Below are 25,775 nucleotides of genomic sequence, written 5' to 3'. Positions count from 1 at the left end.
CAATCCAAACTCTTTTTATGTCAGTTATTCTTCAACCCGTAGATCCTATACTGTATTATTATAGGTTTCGGAGACTGAAATCATGAGTCGATTGAAGCTAGACCACTATGGAAAACCTGGAAGCACTGGACTGCCGTTTCGTCCTAGTATGGGACTCCTCAGCAGTGCGCATCCACGATCCCACACCCCACGAGATTCGAACCTGGAACCTATCAGTTACTGAAGACAATGGTGTACGGTGGCGCAACTTCGTGGATTGGTTGAAATTAGGCATTAACACCATTGGATGCCGGCTCAGTGGTCTGGTGGTTAAGTGCTCGCGCGCAAGATCGATAGGTCCTGGGTGGTCTAGCTTCAATTGACTTATGATTTCAATCTGTGAAATTTCTAAAATCTCCACAAACCCCTTCTGATATTATAGGTTTATCGTATAAACCTCATATCTCAATTACTTCAGTTATTTTAATTAGATTCTTCATTTTACAATTCTACATCTTTTGCTTTAGAATATCACTCATTCAATGGACAGTTACATTGATGTGTTAAATTATAATAAACCTATTTGAATTTTGTCATGAATAAGCAATGCTCTCTATTTTTATGTACAAATCAAGATACAATAGTTAATAACTATTCATATTTTGATGAAGTCAATATTTCATTGTATGAGAAGTGTACTTACTGAATAGGTGTTCATAGTATTATGCTTACAACGAGTGTAGTACATTGAGATCTGAACAAAAGTATTATTCACACTTTACCATTGTCTACCTCAAATTAATATGATACATCCTAGTAGACTTGAAAATTTATTTGTTGGCATTTTATAACAAAAATAATTTAACGGTTTACAACCGACTTTTGGCTAGATAAACATTAAAAACTGAGATTCATGGCACAGATTTTCCATCCTAGCATGGTACTCTTCAGTGGGAGTACTTATTCACATAAGGGGATTAAACCCTTGATTTTTTTTGGTTATACGGTAAGCGCTTAACTTTTAAACTATTGAGTTGATATGCTCTGGTTCATATATGTCATCTCGTAATTTTGTACAACCGTCTTCTAATACTATTGGTCGGCAATTGCATCACATTCAACAAGGTTATTCATGTTGTGTTTTTTTAAAATTGGATTTATTATTGATTTACTAATTGTAAATATAACATCTTTTATTCTCATTTTGTTGGTTGTGGAGATTGTTAAGCCTTTGATTGAAATCATGAACCGATTGATGTTAGACCACCATTGAAAACCTGGAAGCTGAGGAATCCTACAATAGGACGAAACAGCCATCCAGTGCTTCCATGTTTCCAATGGTGGTCTAACATCAATCAGTTCATGATTTCAATCAAAATCTTTTATTCTGCTTGTTTCATATTATTTTGGACTCCTATTCATCGGAAATGGAAAAAAAACATATGACTATCATTATGTTAATATTTGAATTATGTTTAAGATATTAATATTAGAAACCGAAATTAAACAATTTCTGTCGGTATATATCCACTCGGATACATAGTTACATCCATCTGACATGTCTTAAACGATAATGAAAGCATGAGTGTATTAAATTTCACTAGGGATACTAAATTCATGTATATGTATGTATACATTAGTATTTAAATTTTCATTGCCCCTCTTCACACATAGATATATATGCACACACACACATACATACATAATTAGACTTTCAGCAACTTTTATGTTCAGTTCAATAGAAACATATATTGATCTAATATTTCTTAAAACTTTCTTTTGTTTGTTCTCTATCATTTGACTTTTACACAACAACAACAACAACAACCAAAAAGGAAAAACGGAAGCACTCAAGCACCAAGTTATGCGCTAGTTCCTTTTCTCCTCTCCTCTCGTTTTCTTTTTTTTTCTCATGTTCATTCAATTACTTCCATCTGAATCATTATTGAACCCTTCAATAATTTTGACGTTCTTTTTCTTTTCCTTACGAAAAAATACAGAAATAAACAACTGAATAAATGAATGAACGGATGAGTGAGTGTGCGAGTGAATGAATGAATGAATGAATGAAAATAACAGTTTTCTTCACTTCAATCCTTTAACAAAAACAAATGAACTAATCTATCTAAATAATAAAAAAGAAGAGAAAAATTAGTCTCCTTAACGTTCTGTTGTTTGTTTTTATCATCTTGACTATTTATCCTTATTGTTACTATCATTACCATTATTATTATTATTATTATTATTATTACTCCATGTTTATTTTACCTAAGTTCTCCCTTATGAAAAAAGTGTTATGTAAACTATCCAAAAACAATCCCAACAAACGCATATTTATATTGTATTTGTCATTTGTTTTCTCGCACGATTAACTAACTACCTAACGAGTTAGTTAGTTGGGATTGACTAAAAGTAAGTTAGATAACTAATATCACAAAACACTTGCCCTATAGGATTATAGAGATTAATATTCTTAGTGAAATAATCAAAATTAATAAGGATATAAGCGTAATAATAATAATAATAATAACAGTGATTCCGTATGTTCATCAATATAGATACACGTGAATATCATATGTCCATAAAATTGGATTGGCGAGAAGTGTACAAGCTGTATACAGTCAAATAGTTAAATATATTGTCTTCTCTCTCATTTACTCACTCACTCACTCACTCTCTCTAAAAGTTTTCTAATGACAAAATTTATATATTGTAGAATTAAAGAAATAAATAATAAATGAAAGCATACGTGTATATATGTTTAATGAAGTTTAGAATTTATTTCATTCTAGTTGACTTTCATCAACTGAATTGATTTGAAACCGTGTCATTTAGCTTTATACTCTGAGTTAAGTTCTATAGGTCCAAACATGTCATTGGTATTCAGGATGTGAAGTTGGTTAACAGAGAGTTCAAGTCTTATAAAAAGCATTCGTTCCATGAAATATTGATTGTTAGACAGAGTTTTCTTTAGACATTGTTCAATCAAGATTAGTGAATGATGATAACTATAGAAGGCAAAGTATACAGTCATCTGATCTATACATGCATATGTGTGTATATTACTAGTTATTATACTTACTTACATACGTCTATTACCTCTGATGAAGGAGGATAAGCCGCGTACCAGCATTCGCTATTCAACTCTGTCCAGTGTTTTCTAGTTGCTATTCATCCTTTTCACATCTGCTTCCAATTGTCATTGTATTGTGTTCCCTTCAGGATTTCAGGTAAGCGCTTGCCTCGTGATGTAATTTGATGATTCCCGGAATATGTGTCCTATCCACTTCCAACATCTTTTCCTAATTTCCTCTTCAGATGAACGCTGATTTGTTCTCTCCTATAGTAGGATGTTACTAATGATATCCGGTCAACGGATATTGAATATCTTGTGTAGACAATTGTTTATAAATACTTGTATCTTTTTAATGATGGTTGTGTCACCTCTTGAAGTTTCAGTTGTGTACAGTCGAAGTGTATTGACGTTCGTATTGAAGCTTATGACTTTCATATTGATTGATAGTTGTTCTGAATTATTATATTGTCATATAATTGTAAGCACATTTTCATTCCATTTTTCATTCCGAAACATGATCTCATTTAAATGACATAAGTTTTGTTAGACTGTATCATTTTTCTAATAAAAAAAATAGTAACAAATTTTTCTGATATTTGATGCAGATGTCACTTTCTTCTCATGAAAAGTTTTATTCCTTTTCCTTTTGTAGCTTGTAATTGATAAATCTGTTACCTGAATATTTGATAATCACTTGATTACTGCTTTTTAGATTTCTTGAATTCTTCTAAATCTAAGCATTAAAGGGACTTTGTTCTTTTAGAAAGGAATAAATTTGAAACATTCTTCTGTTTAATCATCCGTGACCGTAAGTGACATCGATAAGATTCGATCTACACTAAGAAGGATCAGACATACATGACATGGATCACCACTCAGTGATCATTCAATTGTGATTACATCTCAGTCTTACAGGAGGTCAGTCGCGGCTCAGAATGCTCGGTGGTAACGTCTCTGACTTTGAAGCTGGGTTACATGGGGTCGAATCCGTCAGGGAACACCAGTTCCCTCAAGACTATAGGTACACCTTGCTGACGAGTCCAAAGTAGCACGAAACCCGGCTCCAAGGTTTCCTGTTGACTACCTCCAAACGCCATCTTGCCATCTTGACATAGTGTTTGAGCTTGTCTGACATAAAGACCTAGTCGAAGCATATTGGTTAAAAGCATTTGTTCCTTTATGTTCTACTATGTCAATAAAGTATATCGGACTGTTAAGACTAAAAACAACACCCTGAGGTCCAAACGCGAAATCGTGCTATTGATTGTGCTAGGGTTGTGTTAATAGTAATTTGTTTTCCTTAAATAACTATCGTTTTAAACGATTCTTCCCCTCTCCTATAACTGAAGACACTGGTTAGAAAAGGGGGATAATGTTACCATTTCTATAACTTTGTCATTTGTCTTGATAATGTAATCTTTCTATGAGAGAATGGTGTGGAGCGACTTCAATGAATAGAAATATTATCCGAGTTCCAATTTGCTTGTAACTTATTGTTTCATTCATTTAATCTTTAATTGAATAAGTAAGCATAAATAAGCATATCCCTAAAGGAGGACAGTATATATCTATAACGAGATTACTTTTGAATTGATTGTGAATAATGTGACTTGTTCTAAGTTTGTTTTTTTGTTTTCTCCAACTTATTAGTCTTTGATTAATACATAGATTTTATTGACACTTTAACTTGTTACTTCCTTTTAATCTTTTTAGTTAGTTCATTGGTTGATTGTGTATCGAAATATGTGTATGTGTGTGTGTGTGTGTTGAACATATATATATATATATATCGTCTCAACCCGTCGATCACTTATTATATCATTTTAGTTAGAAGTACAAATGATACTTTATTTGTTTAAAGTATGGAATGATAAATGTTGAAGAAATCTATTTTACAATTCTGAATGACATAAATAATAAATAAATAGAAACTACTTAACAATTGGATAAAATTGGATGATATGGAACAAACCCTCATCTCCATCCCTCCCTCCCTCTCTCTCATTCTCTCTTTACTTTCCGTTTTTAGTTTATATTGTTGGTTGATTAATATAAAGTCTAATTATTGGAAATTGTGATTGATAATGTCATATGTATAATGTACTCTTAGAATGGGACATTTTTTGTAGATGAATAAGATTGCTGCATAGTTTACAACTTCATCAGTGATTATTGTAGAAGGAGTTTCCTGAACATTATCATGCTTAATAAGTCTGATTTTGTGAGTAATTAAGTTTCTCAATAATAGTCACTATCTAACCATTATGAAATCAATAATCGAAGTACAGGTAATGTCGTAGTTATCCCAGTGTTCCTTTTTGTTCATAAAATCCAGTTTATAACATTTGTCCAAGTCAATGCTTCAATCTTATCTTACAAAGCGTTTGAGACCAATAAGAGAGACAGAAAGAGTGTCCCCAAATGCCCTAGTGCGGCTAACGATGTTGAGAGTCGGTGCTCTCTCTCTCTCTCTCGAAATGCTCTTACACGGCCACGCGTATAAAGTCAATGCCAGGGAAGTCTTACTCAATGCCTTCTCGCGGTGGGGGTGTTGTTTATGAAATTGAGAGGAAAAAAATGAATATCAGGCACTGTAACCGGGTTGGTGGATATGGAGGATCCACCTACGAAAGTTGTAAAACCCGATCCCAAACGAATAGTGCACATGAACTCCAGGATCCTGATACAACAAATGGCCTATGAGTTTATTGATGTTCACCATGAGACTGCATCTCCTAACGTTGCTCCACTGACTTGTGGATTAGACCTCTAGGCCAAGGGTTCGGGAGGTGGCTGCAAAGAACACCACCTACTTCGATTTGGGTTCCTGGACAGTATCCCAGCCCCAACACGGAGATTATTAAACTATTGAACTATTTAATATTCATAATGCATTTATTTATTTAATTAACACAGATATTGGTACAAGGAGGCATCAAATACATATGCGCCACACAGATCTCACTTGATATTTGTGAGGGCTATGATACTGCCCGGGTGCCCAAACCGAAGCAGGTAGTTTTCTTAGGGGGCAACACCCGAAGCCTTCGACATGAAGGTCTGATCCACAAGGTAATGGAGCATCGTAAGGCGATGCAGTCTCATGGTAGTCAGTGACCAACAATTGGTTCATACGCCATTTATTTCCTCAGGATACTGGAGCCCATGTGCACCATTGGTTTGGAATGAGGGTTTTCCAACCCCCCTAGGTGAACTCCCCATGTCCACCAACCCGATTAAGGCGCCGGACGTTCGCTTTTCGTTCTCTCAATCGCATAAACAACACCCACGCTATGAGAAGGCAATGAGTAGGACTTCCTCGGTAATGGTTGTATGCACATGGCCACTTGAGAGCATTTCGACAGGGAAAGGTAACTCTCCCTACTCTCGGCCGTACCAGGTCATTTGGGGGCAGTGCATTGTAAATAACAAACATGGATGTAGGTATACTCATGAAGCAGTTTGCTTGAATGGTAATTTTATAAAGACATCCTCGTAGTCAAGCAATTATCTCTCATTTTGGTTCAATCAAAGCGCTGTATCCACGCCTAGTTCTTGAATACTAGTCGGTATTTATTCATCTATCATGTATAGAATACAATATCGATATCTAATGTTAGTCAATATTCGGTCGTCAATCAACTGCAAACATGTTAATCGTACAAGAAGTCAGTCCCTGCGTTTTAGACTGTGAAACTGAGTTACTTGATTTCGACTCCTATAAGAAGCATTGGTTCCCTCAAAATCACAGTTACAGCTTACTGAGATGAGTACCAGCTGGCGCTAAGCCTAGACTAAACAGAATTTTCTGTTGGCATATTCATTGATTGTTATAGTTTGGTTGGTGTAGCTGATATACCCCTTATAAAATATGTAAGATTACATAATCCAATTAACGTTTTAGATTTAAATTTAACTCATTCCCCAGGTACTTGAGTATGACCCACTCTCTAAGAGTGAGGGACTAGTGATACTGCTATCCCAGTTGCCCATACTAAAGTAGGTGAGAGGGCCCGAACCTGGATGTGTGGGCATGGCGGCTGAGAGTCGATCCCCTTAACTACTAGGTCACCGCTCCACTCCAGTCAGCATACAGTACTAATAAGTTGAAACAAGTTTGACCTTTTAAAATTTACTGAAATATTTAATTATTGAGAGAATCTAGAGATTTGAGAAGATTATCTATGAAGGGACAATATTGTAATCCACTACTTACTGCTGCTTTTCCCTAAAAGTCAGGTACTCTAACAAATAAACCACACTGTTCTACAATACCAATGCACTTCTATCTATATTGAAATCACAAATACTTCTTTTTTATCAACTTCTATTTACTTAGAATGTGTGTTAATTTTCTCCCCAAGTCTATTCGTTTTAAACTGAAAAAATATATCTAGTTCTTATATTGTGGAGCAAGTGTTCAATGGTTAAGGCCTTAGACTTTTAGCCGCTAACTCCCAAGTTCGAACCCAGGTACACTCCGGTTAGAGAAACCAAGGACGTAATATCACTTGCAATAACCCTAGAAGAGCTACAAATAATGGTTTTTCCAGACACATAAGTGGTGAATTTACAAAGTTTTAGTGTAACTGAAGTTTATTTTTGTTTCCTTTCCGAAAACAAACCAATTCATTTGTTAATAATTCTTCTGTTTGATTGAGAAGGTAAGTTGTTTTCTTACATATTACTGCTAAACAATTTGTTCCTTTAAAAGATTGATACCTATGTTTCTCCAAGTTCCAATCAAATTGGTATTCTCCTTGGCCAATTGATTGATTTTATATGTTAAAGTTAATCTCTCTTCGAATATTTGACATAATCACCATTTCATGCTCCATTCACAATTTGATAACTAACTTAAATGTAATTTATCTGTTTTAATCTCACCTCGGTAGTAGTAATAGTAGTAGTAGTATGTTTATAGTTAATTGTTTGAAGTTGTGACTGTTGTGTTCTGTGGTCCGATTTAATTATGACACATATTTCCTACGTTTTATCAAACTCAGTGTACAGATAAGAAAACTGAAATGAACAGGAAGGTTTACTTATCTAATCCTATTGTAATATGTTTTACTTTGATGCAAACTAGGTCATGTAGGCACATAATTTACTTCATCTGATAGTTTACCTCTCTTGTAATTTCTCACCAGTTGTTTGACCATGTGAAAACGTGACATGTCTATACTCACTCAACCTAACATCTTCTCTTGAAAAGTTGTAGACTTTCTCTTTAATTAAGGTAACAGAACTATAGAGTACCATTAAATTCGACCCCAGCAGCTTCAGAGTCCGTATATAGTCACGAGTATGTGCTGCTAATAAATGTTCATTTATGATGATGCAACTAGTCAGTGCTTCATGATTTTCAATAATTTACCCATTCATAACAAAAACTAAGTTCACTTCTATTTGTCGTACCACAGAAATGTTGTCTAAAACATATACATGCAAACTGTTTTATCAAAACTGAATTAATTATTATAAATCATGTATTTTTGAAAGACTACGAAAGCTACCCGTTTTGTATTGTTTTATTTTTTGTTCTGGGTGGTTTATAATTGCGAAGCTTTCATTGTCATTCTAGACAGGATCTTCAGCACCCACTCTATGTAGAGATAAGGATTTTAGTTTTTCAGCAATAAAATTTGTGAAGATAACCATTCACAAACAAGCCTATCAAAAGCAAACCGATATAACACTTGCGGAATATTATTGAGATCACGAATCGATGTAGGTTGAACAAACATTGAAAACCTGTAAGCACTGGATGGCCATTTCGTCACAGTATGGAAGTTTTCATAAGTGTGTATCTAACGGAGGACTTTCACTTCTTGCGACCAACGCTTAACTTCTAAACCACTGATTATTAGGCTGAGATCCGATGGCATACATGTCTAACTGCAATCGATTGGAGATACTGCATTGCTACTTACCATCATCTCCAGTGGGTACCTGTTTCATACCTAACACAGTTGAACCCCATTGATCACGGCTTTTCACTGGAACTAAGGAAATTTCCTCCTGAACCTAATCACTAGTGAACATATAATAACCATCAATATAAGGTTATGGAGATTGTTAAATTTTATTAAGATCGCAAACTGATCTATATGATTTCAATGGTTAAGATCATGAGTCAGTTGAAGCTAGAAAACCATAGAAAACCTTGGAGCACTGGACAGCCGTTTCATCCTATCGCGGGACTCCTCAGCAGTGAGCATCCACGACCCCGCCCTCTGCGAGATTCGAACCCACGACCTACTGGTTTCGCGCGCGAGCACTTAATCACTAGACCACTGAGCCAGTCGATGTTCAATGGTGTTAATGTCTAACTTCAACTAATCCACGAAATTGAGCAACACATCCACCATTGTCTTCATTGAGTTACTATCTCACAATAGACCTGGTTGAACTCCACTGATCACTACTTCTCACTAGAACTTCAGGACATACCTCTTGATCTATATAAGACAACTAATAATAACTAAGAAATTTATTTCAATATGAATTAAACACTAAAAAATGACAATTAAATCTCCACAGCTATAAGTCATCAAGCCCATAAACACAATATGATATCATTGAAGGCATCTGTCTATCTGACCTGTATACCGTCTCTATCATTTCAGTCAACTGTTCTGGATTGTAATTGTAACTCATCTATATTTCCATTTGTAAATCTACCTTTAAAAATGTTACAATTTAATTGTAATTAAAAAAAATTTTCTTTACCTCCCCCCTTCATTTTTTTCTGTTTGTATTTTTTTTCCAGCCATTTTGAACGAATAATTTCAACAAAAACATTCAATTGAATATACCCGCCAAAAATCAATCTCAGTACAATAATCAATTATTCACATATAAAACAAAAAACTGTTTATTCTCTTTAACAAAACGTTTCCTTCCAAAAAATTTGTTTCATCGATTTGTATTTCTTATTTCTTTCTGGTTGTTCTTGAAAAAAAAAGGAGCAATTCGTCAACAATACTACAAGATAATACAAAATGCTTAATGGTGATATATTGCATATGGAAGATAACGGTGAGTCGTCTCTACATCAATCTCTTATCTCTTTGATCATTATTAACACTAGTTAATTTATAAGATATGATGTTGTTGGTGGTGTTGTTATAGTTTTGTCAACACACTTCCTTGAATTACTAGCGTCTTCAGTTTTGCACTATCACTATTCAATGAGATCAAGGTATTGTGTTGACTCTCATGACTAAGAATTCAATGGTATGTTATTTTATTTAAAAAATGGATATTCTATAGATTTACTCAGTTTTTTTTTCGATTATTTAAGACAACTATCCTGTTGTTTAATCAGTAAGCATGTCATCTAGTTAATTAAACCACTAGACGGTCGATTAAGCCTAGTTGAGAATTATCGGATTAGTGTGCACTAATGACCTTAAATAACCTAGAATATTTCAGTCAGTCAATTAATCAATCAATCATGATCATTATAAAATCGGATGTGGTTTTGCATTAGCTAAATTTACCATACCACATTAGCACAACTAGATGAATAACGAATTTGTCAAAATAATTTCGTAGTAGTAATGATAATGAGAAATGAACGGGATACCGTAATTCAAGACCTAGACAGAGATAAGAAGTTGAAAAATTTTCATTACTGTAACTGATTTCACCCATTGTTTCCAACAATTAATTACAATTATTGTATAAACCACAAACAGTTCATTAGACTGAACATAATTTTATTTAACCATAAAGAATTCAGTATGGGGATTTGTGAAAATTATAGTGTTTTAACAGCTAAATTCATGAGTCAATCTAAGCTAGACCACCACTGAAAACCTGGAAGCACTGGACCGCCGTTTCTTTCTAATATGGAACTCTTCATCAGTGCGCAGCCACGATCCCGTGCTCGGAACTCAAATCCAGGACCTTCGGTCTCGCGTGTGAACGCTTAATCTCTAGACCACTGAACCGGGATCCAACAGTGTTATTGTTCAACTTCAACCAATCCACGATATTGTGAAACCATCTGTCACTGTTTTCGGTGGGTAACTACCTCACATCCAACACGGTTGAACCCTATTGGCCATGGCTTTTCATTAGAACTCCGAGAATCGCTTCTCGAAGTAAGTCACTAGTGAGTATATGATAATTTTTAGCATAAGTCCTGGTGATTGTTAAGTTTCACTGAGATTATAAATCGATCAGTGTTAGACCACCAATGAAATCCTGAAAGAAACAAGTTTTTGGCGCTTATTATGAAATTCACTAACACCATTGGATTTTGCTTTAGCGATCTATAGGTTAATTGTTCGCGCACGATACTGAAGGTCATGCATTCGATTGCAGAGTATGGGATCGTGAATGCGCACTCCTAAGGTGTCCCATACGGAGGCGAAACGGCCATTGGTTGTTAGCAAGTTTTCAATAGTAGTCTGACATTAGTCGGTTCATGATTTCAGTCTAATTCAATTATCTACATTGGCTTGTAGTGCCTAATACATATCACGCTGTTCAAAGTAGATATTAAACGATAATTTAATATAAAGTCTCGAAAATGTTTTCATCAGTGTTGAGTGTTACTCTGTGCTAATCAGAGGTATCAGTTCAAGGCCAGTCGATATCCAAGCAATGTTAATGAATGGATGCTATCGGTCTAACTTTGTTTTCATTACCTAAGAGAGACCGATATACCATATTGGTTGGAAATGTAGCCTAATTTTCTGAGGGACACAAATCTACATTCATGAATGAGTTTGTGCATATTTCTAAATTCAGGTTCTACAATACAGTTTCTTATTCACTCAAGTAGCAAGGCTGGACCCACTTATAAGAAGGGCACCCAACATAACGTAATATATTACAAATTAGTATCGTATATGCATTGCAAGGTTCCATTTATAGAATATATTCACTTTAATATGCTATGAAAGACCAGATAATTGAGATTCATGCATGCATATACACTCACGTATACCCACTTAAACATACATATGAACACGCCTACTATTCGAATTGGGTTTTTTTCTCTTCGTTTTTCTAGAACAAGTTCATTAAACAATCTGAAATTTTCGTGACTCTCATAGTAACAATTCATTATTTTCCTATACTTTTCATATACTTTTTATGACATACATGTTTAGATATAGTTATAGTAAGTTTGATTTTAAAGAGAAAATTCATGTAATATACCTGTGAATTTATGTGAACTGAAGGTAGTTTCTTCTATTAACTAAAGTATCATTAAGGATCATAACAACTGGTCTTTAACTGATATACACAGGTGTATTTCATCTATATCGGTATTAGTTATTCACTTATATATTTCCTCTAATGAATTATGTGAATGAATTTTTAATGTTAAAATAATATTATCTACATTATTGATGAGAATTTAATCTCCCTATGAATCAAATGTACATTATGAACTGATCTTGATAAGATACTATTGAAAATGAAAAAAAACTATTAAACAACCGGAACCTTCAGTGAATGCTTAAATCATTGAATTTGGATCGAATGATTTACATGTTTAAGTTCAATTGATCCCCATTATTATCTAAATATTATCCATTCCCATTGATGGGTAACTGCCTCACATCGTAAATATAGTCGATCTCCACTAGTTACAACTTCTCATTAGAACTCCTTGATTTATCTCGTTTGAAATTAGTCACTAGTGAGCATATTATTATTATTATCATTAGAATAGGAGGCCCGTAGAGATAATTAGGTTGAAGTTTATTGTAAACCATTGAATCTTGGTTCATATCTAATCGAACTATCTAAACTAGATGGTCTATAATTGCTTTTCGTACAATGAAAAAAAAACTTTTTTTTCTTTTATTCACTCCTTATCATTACTGTATTTGTTTTATTTTCGGATATATTCAAGGTATATCTCCTATTTACTCTAGTACTCAGTCATTTATTGAAATGATTATCTCTCTGTCTTTCAATCACCGTTACATACATTTGCTTTTATCAATGCATAAACAATTGTATATATACGTACTTGTGCATATTAGCGTATATATCTATCTTTTTTATCCAATGTTCACAGTTGAAATCACCAGGATAACAAGATAAAACGTTTTTTTCCCTTCAACTAATCAGTTAGACATCAAAAGTCACCAAACAGACAGATATTAGTTTCAAAATTACTCTAAACCATTAAACTGTATATCTGATATCAGATATTTTAGTTATACTATTTAGAAGAGTACTACTACTATTACTATTACTATTACTGAAATTATGAACTGATCAATGTTAGACATCCACTGAGAACCAGAAAGCACCTGATAGTTGTTTCATTATCATATTGGACTCCTCAGAAATGCACATTCACTACGTCAGTATACTTAACTGAATTCAGGATCTTGAATATTGTGCGCGAACATTTAACCTTTATGTCACTAAGTCATAGACAATATGAAATGTAGATATCGATTCTCAAATGGGACGTTTTTAGTTTATCTTCGTTCGTAGTTACAGAAACTTTATTTTTCAATGAATTAACAATTCATTAGTTATTTCATTCATGCTTCTAAATTGAAATGATATTATTTATGCCTAACCAATGGTTCTGTTGTGAAGCAGTTTGACTTTCAGCCACTCACCTCCAGGTTTGAACCCCACCCTACTTGCTTCGGTTTAGGCAACCGGATAGTATCACTAGCCCTCACACAGAATATGACCTGTAACTAAGTACATTAAATTATATTTAGGTAATGAATTATTAGGTTTAATGTACAATTGGGTTTGATGTGGAATGTCACTATATTACATGAAATGTTGGTTACTTACTTTCAATAACAAACTGACTGAAATTGAAAAGTTCCATTTACTAAATTTTAATGTACTAATTAAATGAACTTGTCTATCGTAGGATCTATAGATCACAAGTTCTATTGTATGTGAAATCTGAAGAAGTATGTTCCTGATAATTTGGGAACCAAACTATGATGGTATTTTGACTATTTCCTCATTTTCTTTACTTAACTCCAGTCTGACTGATCGTTGAGTAAGTGATCACCGTCATGTTTGTCTATTGATTGCGTTGCAGTGTGGTCACTAATCTGATTGTATCGACGTCATATGCACTTCGTTGATATGTTAGGTAGTTGGAGGTAGTCAACAGACAACTAGGCTTGATCTATATTTCATGCTAGTTGGCACTCGTCAAAGAGCTGTACATTTAATCTTAATGGCACTGATCATCCTTGTGTGATTCAGTCCCACGTCACTCAAATCCACAATATCATTGAATTATGTCATGTTTCTTTATCCCTTCAGTGCTGAACGAATTATTTCAATTCAGTTGAAGTGTGACTACTAGCTTAATTGACTCAATGTTACATGTATTGTTTAGAAATATTCCGTGGTCTTGCCCTTCATAGAGCACCAGTTCCCCAAAGATCACACTGACTCTTTGCTGATAAGTAATATATCAACTTATACGAAACCTAAGTCCAGCTGGGTTTCTTGCCAATTACTTTTTGCTAGCTGATAGTCCGTAATAAGTGCTGTATTTCAAGAGATTATCTATTACTCTGAGTTATTGTAATTGACAGATTTATTCATTCATTCTTTAACTATCCATAGTTGTCTTGTTTAAGACATGTGATATTACTGTACAGACTAAAGTAGACTAGGTAGGATTCGAACCTATATAGTCGAATGATTAATAAATAATCACTTCCTACACATCATCATAATGATATGAAATGTGAATAAATAGCAACACAACAGTTGGTTTTAAAACTGAATTTATTTACATTAAATCATTTCATCTTGTTGTTTGTATTTGAATCTAAAATATTATATTCTATCGTCACAAATGTATCCGAGTGTTTGTGTATCTGGGATAAAAGTTGAACAGGTGTCGTCTACATCTTAGTTGATGTGATATTCCCTAACTTCTATATTCACTCATTGTTATGACTATCAGTCAGTTAGTTTGTTGTTTGCTTGTTTCTCCATCGAAATCCATTAGAACAAATCTTTAATTCTGCTTTTTTTTGAACACAAATAAAACAATGAATTCATGTGTATATATAGCATTTAGACATACCATCTGTAATCATGTTATATGTAGGAAAACATGTGATGATCTGGAAGTGAAAATCTGTTGACCACGTTGTAAACAGAAAGTAATAACACAATAGAGAAGAATGAATCCAAGAGATACTGATGAATTAAACATGTGGCATTTCTGATAACGAATTACACCACACATATATACACTCAGGCAACTTATGTAAGCCAGATAATTTGGCTAGTTGTTTTTTTTCTTGATTTGTCGGTTCTATTTAATTCTCTCATCTTACTCTTGGGATAAAACTAGTTCTACCATCATCATTATCCAGGACAGTTAGTTTGTTAGTTGATGTTTAACGAATCAGAGGAACATGTGGGTTTTTCTATCTTCACCAACATATATTTATGTATAACTAGTATACCTATCATGGCTGTTGTCTTGTTGTATTTTGGATCAAGTTTTATGTATGTAACGACGCCAATTTTATACTATCTAACCAGCTTTGATAGAGATATCTATCTATGTGCGCGTTTTTTTTAAACAATGAGTACACTACCTTCATGTATGAATGAAATAAACCTGTTCTCTGAATGCACAATGTACAAAGTAGCCTATGGTAAAAGTAATCACAATAAAAGTATTTAATAAACATAGAAACCTTGATATTTAAAACCCCTATTCTTGTGTTTCTAGCGTTGTTTGCTTTATTTATGGAATTCAGAACAGGTGTTTCGTCTTATCGGCAATTCAACAGTTGAATCAAATGAAGTTTTGAGTATCGAAAACGGGATACCGCTAATTGGCTATTATAATAACTTCATACTTGTTGAATAAGTGGCTATATGAAATTAACAGTATAGTTGATAACGATGATAGGTACTGGTTTAAAGTCACAGAATGAATATTAATATTGGGATTTAGATACATCCAGTTGATGAATCCTAAATAACACGATACCTACGTTCTTGATCACAGTTTGAAGATATATCAAAACGTGCATATCTACGTATACACATACATATATGGTACTACAGATTAGTCTAATTCAATCCTCAGTACCAACAAAGAAAAAGGTCAGAACCCTTACGAACGTGTTCTAATGTGTTTCCTATTATTATTGTTTAAGACGAAATCTGATAGAAATAGTTTAAATGTACAGAAAAAATTACATGCTTCAATCCCATACGAACTGCAACTTTAAAATAAAGCATATTTTAGATAATGTCTGAATGCAGTCGGTTTCCTGTCTAATGCCTTTAACCAAAACATAGTGTATGCTATATCGAGTTACTTAGATTAGGAATCATATTGCAACAAGGACTAGATATACACAATACTGTTCACTGCTCATTGATCATTTAATGTTTTTTTTAAATATAAATATGTTTAAACACAGAATACTGAGTAAGAGATATTCTGAATCGAACACCTTACAAAGTACATCGCAATGACGAGACACTTGATCTAATTGGTTACATGGTAGCTTGATTTAGTCTGAGCCATGTTGGTAGATTCAGACTACTTGATTGGGGTCCGCGTGACTATCTTAACCAATGGTTGGAGACTCTTGGTGACATGGCTCAGAATCGATCACAATGGCGTCGGTTTATACATTTTGTGTCTTCCCTTAAACAGTGAGATTAAAATTGATTTATATCTTTCTTTCTACCAACTAACTCTTTCTTCCTGTATTATATCTTTATATGCAATCTTTCTTTTACACATTACTGCCATTGAAATAACTGCTTCTATGAATTCGGTGTTCATCTTGTTGTGCTAATGAGGTGTGACAACTCGGACCGATGCATATATGTACCTGGTCATACGTTGTAGTTGACTGACTGACTGACTAAGAATTATCTTGAAATCTGTCTAATGTCTTGTATATATTCAGTCCTGACGATGTTAGTTTCGATGTCCAACTGAATCATGGTTGATCGGTGAGACTAGAGAGTGTCATACTTAGACAAACTAATTATTCACTGTTTTCCTAATTCTCAATGATCTGTTAACTATGATGTGAACTATGGAATATCTAGTCACTCATAATTAATTGAACTCGAAAGGAAAGTCAATTAATTATTGAAAATCTAATAACAATATGTTATCAGATGTGTATGCTATCACTGATATGAATGTCATTTCAGTCAATATTCATATTAGATTATAAAAGGGTTTAATATATACATAAGTATCTGTTTATGTTTAGTGACATTCTCCATATAAACGATATCGGTTCAGAGGTTAATAACTGCTTATCGTTTAATAGTTTCCATTTCCATTTATTTATATGAATGTAGTATTCTACACAAATGCATAGCAACAGATATGTATATGTATATATACACTTACAAAGATACAAGCAAGTAACAGTAAAAAGAAAAAAAGAATTTTATAATTGTGAAATCTATTCAATTCACCCATATTTATCGATTTGTTATTGTCTGAACTTAATCAAGTGTATATTTCACAAGAGATACTGATGTTTCTTAACACATTATTCTGCTTAGTGAAATAGTTGGAAGTGAAAATCAATAAATCCATAAGTTGAAGACATATCCTTACTTGTTTAAGTTTGTTTATTGCCCTATATACATCCAGACATATATATCACCATAATAGATAACTTACAGAGAAGAATACTTATTATAGTAACAAGGTATTAAAGTAAACAAAAGCAAAGAAAATGGTTATTTTTTGTTGTTGTAGAAAACTGAAAAGATCGTTTATTGTTTATCTTTATATTTTCTGATTGTTAATGTTAAGATTCACGAATGATCAGTTTCTAGTGTCATATATACAATTGAGTCAAGTTGAATAGTGGCCTATCAGTAGAAATTAGGACTTATATTTGATCTTGTTCGAGATTTGTCAACTGTCTACAAATGTACCTGCTGCATCTCAGCGCTGATATTCACACTGAAATTTTTGTTTCAAATGATCAATGACCTTTTTTGTAAGGTACTGAGTCCCGATAGCCGCTAGCTTGTGCTTGTATATTTAGTCTTGTATATTAGTCTTCAACTGTAGTCTAACATCGATTGATTCATGATCAATAAAAAAAACCTAACAATCTCTACAACTCAATACTTTTACTAAAAACTTGGTATTTGTAATAAGATTACTTAAATGTTTTTTTTCGTATTGTGTATGAGCTGAATTTAAAAGCCATTGATTATTACTGGTTTTTCAAATCCATAGGTGATTGGTAATAACTATTTTCATTAATTCTGAGCTTGACAATCAGGTTCATCGGTTCCGAAATTCAAGGAACAAAATATACATATTCGATCGCTTACAAATGGTTGACCTCGTTATATATTCTAAGGCCAACCCTTGACAATTATTGATACTTTTAAAATATGTTATAAACATGTGAATAGTATTTTCATAATACATTCTGAAATGAATACTATACTACTATACTGAAAAGTTGTATAACACTCTACATACCCTTCAGTAGTATGATACAATGTGCCAATATTTAAACAAAAATTGCATAATTAACATCCTACAAGTTCGATACATAATTCATGGCTTATATATGTAATGTGTATGTATCTATGTATATAGGGGGGGGGTGAACAGTATATAAAGTTTTTTCGTACGTTATTTTTTTTGTGGCGTGTACTAAAATTTGATTTATAATGGAACTTGATCAGTGTAAACTAAATAGTATCATATGAACTAATAAATTAAATTTGTTTGACCTTTGTTGCTGTTTTTGTTGTTGTTGTTATGCATGTGTGTGTGTATGCTAATAAACATACATACTACTCATTTATTTATCTGATTGTTTACAGTCACAATTACGCAAAATGTGTTTAAAAAAACTTCCGAACAACGGTTTATTCACCTCAGCTGTTTTTTTGTTTGTTTTTTTACATTGTTATTTGAAAACAAAAGCCGTTGTTGCTAACTGGATAAAAAGATGAATAGAGCAATAATAATAATAATAACTATTATTATAAATAGTAATAATAATATTAATAGTAACAGAATCAATACTAGTCAAGTGGTCGTTTGTTAGATAATAATAATAATAATGCAGATGCTTATTAAAATTAATTGTGAATGATTCATAAAACAACTTGAAGATGAAGTGTATAAGGTAATAATTATGCCAAGGTAATTGTTGGTAACTGGAAGAATTAAGATATCTACTTGATGGATTCATAATAGTAGGTTTAGAATGGCTATGCTATTTTTTTAACTCTCTCCAGGACGGTTTTGTATTGTATATATGTGTTTTGATTCGTGTCTGTTGTTATCGCTCGTTTTCTGACTTTTTGCGGAATATACTTCCCTATTTCAAGCTTGAATTTCTTCCTCTAGTTAGCGGGGCTGGGACGCATGGAATAGTTAGCTTATTGGTTTTCGTCACCGAGTCTTTGTTTCCGTTCGCAGTCTAAGTGAACTCGTAACCGCTTCGAACCAGCAGTATATATATACAAATCATTAGTTAACTGGTTAATAATCTTATTGAATGAGGAATAGTTTAGTTTGAAGATGACATTCAATTGAGGCTGATGATAGGTACCATTGGAAACTAGGGACGAGTGAGTAATTACTTCATTTTAGTATGTGACTTCTCATCAATGCTCACGCATAACCATATCAAGAGTTAAACCTTGAATTTCGACCGTCGGTAATGACTTACTTCGTAAAACGTTTTTTTTAAAGTTTTTGAAGTTGTGACCACTGTAGTTTAAGCTTTTTGAGAATGAGATAGTAGTTACCCACAACATTGGATGACCGTTGTTCTATATCATAAATTGTTGAAAGTTGAAGGTGTGAATGGTCAAGTTTTCACTCAGTTATTTAATAGTTAAGTTTTACTGTGAGACCTGGATTACCTTCGTGTCGAGGTTGTGGATACGCACTGATGAAGAGTCCCATACTAGGACAAAAAATGTCCACTTCCCCCTAGTCTCTAGTGGTAAGCTAGTCTACACAAAATTTAGTCCATAACGGTATATTTATGTTCACTAGTGATTTTAAGATGAATGCTGAAGTGAACATCGATTCTGGGATGCATTGGAACTCGTCCGATGAGTCCTAAATAAGAAGATACGCGCGTCCTGTATCTCACTGTTAGCCATATTCCATATACTCTATGTATACTTCTGTCATAATGTCTATATCGAAGTAATCTGGACAGTATGCACATATGTCAACCAAAACCGATCAAATATCAGTCAAAATATCAACAATAGGATAATCTGAAACATTAGCGATTAAATTATTCTGTTTTTTAGTTGCCTCTTCATTATTATCATGATTTAATTAACTATTGAAGTCAAGTGTTCGCACCTGGGACCAAAGTTCCTGGGTTCGATTCTAGCGTGAACAATTTTGGATGCGCACTCTTAAGGAGTCTCATACTAGAACGAAATGACCATCCAATGATTTTAGGTTTTCAAAAGTGATCTAATTTAGATCAATTCATGATTTTAATAAAATTTAACAAATAATAAGTCATACAATAGAATTAGAAATCGATATTTAATCAAATGTTTACTATTCAACTAATAATGTATATGTTTGAGTTTAGTATTACAGGTGAACAATAATAATAATAATCATAGTTAATGGACAAATACCTAATTCAATCAGTTATGTCATAAAATCGATTATGTAAAAAAGAAAAAAAAAGTATAACCATAGTTTCCAAGTGATCATTTGACTAGGGAAATAACTAAAATTTAAAAAAATGATTGATTTTTATGAATTACTATGACTTTTCTCATATTTAGAATGTAAAATCTTAAATTACAATAGAACATATTTAGTGTATTGTAATCATTAACTTTAAAATAAAGCCAAATTTTTACCTATTTGGTATGAACTTTCTACAATGTGTAAAGGATGAAGTTTGTTATCTCACTTATTTTTGGTTAACTATGAAAGTTAATGTTTAGTAATACAATGATGACTTTATTAGTAAAAAAATGGGAGGGGGAGATTAGAATGTATTTTACCGTTTACCAAATCGATCGACTGAATCCTCATAGGATAGTAATAATCATGTATCCACTTATAAATTATTTCAAGAAGTAATTCTCGAATTTCCTTGAGTTCTGTTAGAGGTATGAGTGCGGTTATCACTTCCCAGTTGCCCACTCCGTGGAAAGGTTCCTCTGGAATTGCCTGGAAAGGACATTGGATTAGAGGTCGTCTTAGTAACCTGAGGGCGTGACTGCAGTGCCCAAGGGAGAACTGCATGAGGTCGGTCACACACGACCTTTTTATGAGTGGTTTTTGTGTTAGCTTCTTACTTGTTGAGACCTTACCGCCAGAGACGGATATCCGTTGGATAAGGCGAGGTGTTCATTTTTAGGGTCGACCTTTTCTAACCCCACCCCTCCTTGTGGGAAGGCAGCATCGCTGTCATGCTAGTTGTCTGGAGTAAACACCTTACTGGTAGGACCTTGAGGAACGGTTGTTGCAACCAGTATAGCTCGGTTGTTTCATCACGATGGGCAAGCCCAACCACCACGTCAAGGTAGCAACAACGGTCGGATTTCCAGTAATAATCAATAACTAATTGAGTTCGACCAAATCGATTGTGAGCTAGTTGCCAATTAATGGCATTGAAAGTTGGTTGTGTAACATCACAAAACATTATTAGCTCAGCGACCGAAAGGGTTAGATGTTCATTGCGAAATCTGACATTTCTAGGCTCAATCATCCATGGGATTGTGAATATGGACTGCTGAAGAGTCCTATAGTAGGGCGAAACTATTGTCTAATAATTTCTGACTTTCAATGGCTATCTAACTAAGATCAATCTTTGATGAATGTCATATAATTTTAACAATCTCCATAAATAGTCGATAAGACTGATAGTTATCAGTTGATACTGTTCAGTCCGTCAGGCATAATATATAAATCTAAATGATTGTTTATATAAGGACATTGTGTCGTTCAAAGATAACTTATGATTGACACAACTTATTTCCATGTCCATTAAATCATAATGATTTGTTCATAGCAGAAAAAAAGATTAAACAAATATTATGAATAAGGTTTTTCATTAGCTAATGATATAATTATTTGTACTTATCATTCTATATAACCATTTCAATTCATGGTTTACACATATACATTTCAACAATTGATCATTCTTCTTTGTGTAACCTTCATCACTGATCAAATTCATTCTAGTAAGTTACCATATACTCATCAATAGTCAAACTCACTCGATCCTTCATACACTATGTCTTAGTGTTGCATAATTAGTGCTAATTGATACCAAGTTCGTGTGCTAATTGACTAGTAAACATAGTGATTAAACCGTTCTCAACTTTCAATCATTAAATTTCAGGTTTAAATTTCATTTAGCCTACTTCAATTCGTGGTTGCTATCGAGTAGTATCATAAGCCAGCCCTCACACTCAACGAATTGGTGAATGAGTTGATTTAGTTAAAAGTGAATTCATGCACAGTTCTAGTCTGAATAGTATTAATTTATCGGTAACTAAACTACATAATGATAAAATGAAGATATATTATCTATTTATGACTTGCACTCGCGCGCAAGACTGATAGTTCCTGGGTTCGAATCTCACGAGGCGGGATCATGGATGCACACTGCCGAGGAGTTCCACAGTAGGAAGAAACGGCCATCCAGTGCCTCCAGGTTTTCCATGATGGTCTAGCTTCAATTGACTTATGATCTTAACTATTAAAGACCTATAGTTGTTGATTTCGAATATGATGACTGAAAATTGATTACAGCTATTTAGAATAGTATTTTATACTTAATCTTAGATGTAAATCCTGTCATTCTTATTCATGACTCTTCAATAATCTGTATTGACTTCCTCATTCCATTTGACTTAATCAAGTCTTATCAATGAAAGATTAAAATTTTTATTCAAAAAAAGGATTTAGAGTCCATTTTATATCTTTGGTTTAATGGTTTTATTCTTTAATGAGTGTATATACCTTGTAAGATTTCTTATATTCTACAAAGTAAATAGTTCATCGTGCATTTGGTTGTTTGAATCTTCCCATGGACACTTAGGACTGCAGTTGATCAGTCTCTTATTGGCATATGTGCTTTCTGTGAGGATTGCCTCAATATTGCCTTAAGTCACAAGCATTGTAAACAGGAAAAAATGGTGACCAGCAGTGGATTCGATGACTTGTGTTTCATGGTATTTGTAACTCATCAGCTGGATGTACCTGAACCCTAGAGTTTAAGTTCATTCCATGACTTGAACACAGTACCTTTCTCTTCAAACATCTTTGTGTTATCCACTTAGCTCTTAAGTCCAGGTAGTCACATTAACTCTGAAATGATGACACAACCAGCTGACGAGTCATCGATTCCACTGCTAGCCACATTCTATCTCGGCTCACAAAGTTAATACTTGTTTTTATCGATCTATCAATCAGTATTCATAATTAAGGCTGATTCTTGAATTTATTATTGTATTATTATTTTTTTATTAATTGTATACACTTTAGATCTCCGAGAAGCTTTCATTCTATTCGATGTTAATCGTGATGGTAGAATCACTGAAACTGAATTAGAATCTGTTCTTGGATTTCTTGGTGTTAAAACAACACGAGATGAAGTACGTCGAATGATTCAAGATGCTGATTGTGATGGTATGTGATTATTATCATGATTTTATTAGAACTACTGATATAAACATTTCTGTGTAATAACAATTTCAATGGTTAAGATCATGAGTCAGTTGAAGCTAGACCACCATGGAAAACCTGGAAGCACTGGACGGCCGTTTCGTCCTATTGTGGGATTCCATGGTGGTCTAGCTTCAACTGACTCATGATCTTAACCATTGAAATTACTATAATATCCCCAAAACCCATCTGATATTAATAATAATTTATCAAAATCTATATTCATTAATGAACATTTTAAAGTATACAAGTGTAAAGAACTATTATTCAATTGAATATTGGCATATGGGATAATTAGTGATGTCAATCATCTTACATAGATAGTATCTCTAATTATAGTATTGAATAATTTAGTCAGAATTATTATATTGTTGCTTAGATTCAAAGCATATGTTAATGTGACATTTTAAATGATTGGTGGTTTATCAACAGATCTACGTTTTATACTGTTTAATAATCATCGGTGCAGTATACTTTTTTAAAAAAAACATGACGAAGTTGATTCTTCATTCAGAAATTCTTACTACCATTGTGATGTATGCTACTTATATTGACAGATATAAGTAGTATGTGACATCAGTCAAACGTGGAATGCCTAGTAGCAGTAGATCAAATTGAAGAGAACAGGAATATTAATAGAGGGAAAATGTAATAAGAACAGAATTGAAAGAATCATGAAGGACAACTGAAGGATGATGTGTAAATATTATATTTAATGTATAGTTCCCATATTTTACCAAGGTGTAGTGAACAGAACACGGGTGGGGACAATCGAATGTACGTAGCACGAAATTACAGAATTACTTGGTAAAATAGAAAAGCCATACTATGATACTTAATTTGCAAAATGTTCAATAATTGTCTCGAACTTCGTTGTTCTTGCATTTCCATACTAATTGCTTTCTATTCCCGCTCATCCTTTCCTGATCTTCCCCATCTTCTGCTGCCAGACATTACATTCCTGACTCGCGTCATATACTACTTATATCAATATAAGTAGCACGCACCACAAAGGTACTGAGTATTCGTTTACTATATTAACATTCATCATTTCAATCATAGTTATTGCAACTGAATTATTTCGATGACAAATGATCCCCTGTAATATTGAATTACTAATAAGTGTATAAACGTTAACATCATATTCAGTTGATTATTACCCAACTTTGATCAATACTATATCTATAGATTTTCATTCATTATCAAAGGATAAGTACATTATGTCGAATCTATTTATTCATCACAAATATCTTATTCTTTTGAATATCTAACTTGTTTTGAAGATGATCGTTTGATATATTTAGTGATAACACTCTCACTTTATTTAACCCTTACTCTTGATAGACAGTACTACTGTAGTATATAACTAGTTACTCATTATTGAACTTGAAGCACTCAAGAGTCGCCATTCCAAGTTGATATTCATACAAATGTTTATGTGTACATGCACCCACCCATCGCCATACACACATAAACACTTACCTACATCGTTTTCGTTTATAGCATTATTATCAGTAGAAACATATGATCAATAATTCTCATGGAATGAACTTTATTTTCGAATGTTTGTCTGTTTACTTTTCCTTTCTTTTATGATACCTTCCCTTTCAAAGTATATATATTAGTGATATATTTGTGTTTGTTTGTGAAGGAGAGGGGAATAATACACACTATTTCACTTACCATTTCTATTTTAATTTTATCTTCCACATCATCTTTTTTTCTTTTACTATCCTCTTTTTTTCCCACCACATTCGTAGAGTAAATAAATGAAAAGCATTTTAGAGAAACCTATTCAAGTGAATTTATTTCACTCATTTATTCTTATTTAGCTTATCTGTTTGTCTGAGTTTTTTTTTTGTATGTTCTGAATTCACCTTTTTGATGTGATAATTCGTTGTTGAATCATTTGAATTTTATGTCTATTTTCATCTAGATATAGAGCATTGTGTTCTCTGTGAGCTGGATAGTTTAATAGTTATCAGAAGGGATTATGTGGAGATTTTAGAAATTTCAATAGTTGAATTCATGAGCCAA

General features: G+C 33.3%; 1 protein-coding gene across 1 annotated transcript in view; it reads left to right on the top strand.

Annotated features, from left to right (window-relative positions):
* CML6 (putative calmodulin-like protein 6) overlaps nt 1-25,775 on the top strand; it is a 160,456-nt gene that overhangs the window by 98,909 nt on the left and 35,772 nt on the right. The window contains exons 3-4 of the mRNA XM_051218031.1: nt 9,828-10,096; nt 23,559-23,702. Of these exons, the coding sequence (XP_051064459.1) occupies nt 10,060-10,096; nt 23,559-23,702 (181 nt within the window). The 5' untranslated portion in view covers nt 9,828-10,059. The remainder of the gene's footprint in view (nt 1-9,827; nt 10,097-23,558; nt 23,703-25,775) is intronic.

This window comes from Schistosoma haematobium, chromosome 7 (genome assembly GCF_000699445.3).
Source record: "Schistosoma haematobium chromosome 7, whole genome shotgun sequence".
NCBI classification, from domain to species: Eukaryota; Metazoa; Platyhelminthes; class Trematoda; order Strigeidida; family Schistosomatidae; genus Schistosoma; species Schistosoma haematobium.
This window is presented reverse-complemented; position numbering and strand designations above follow the sequence as displayed.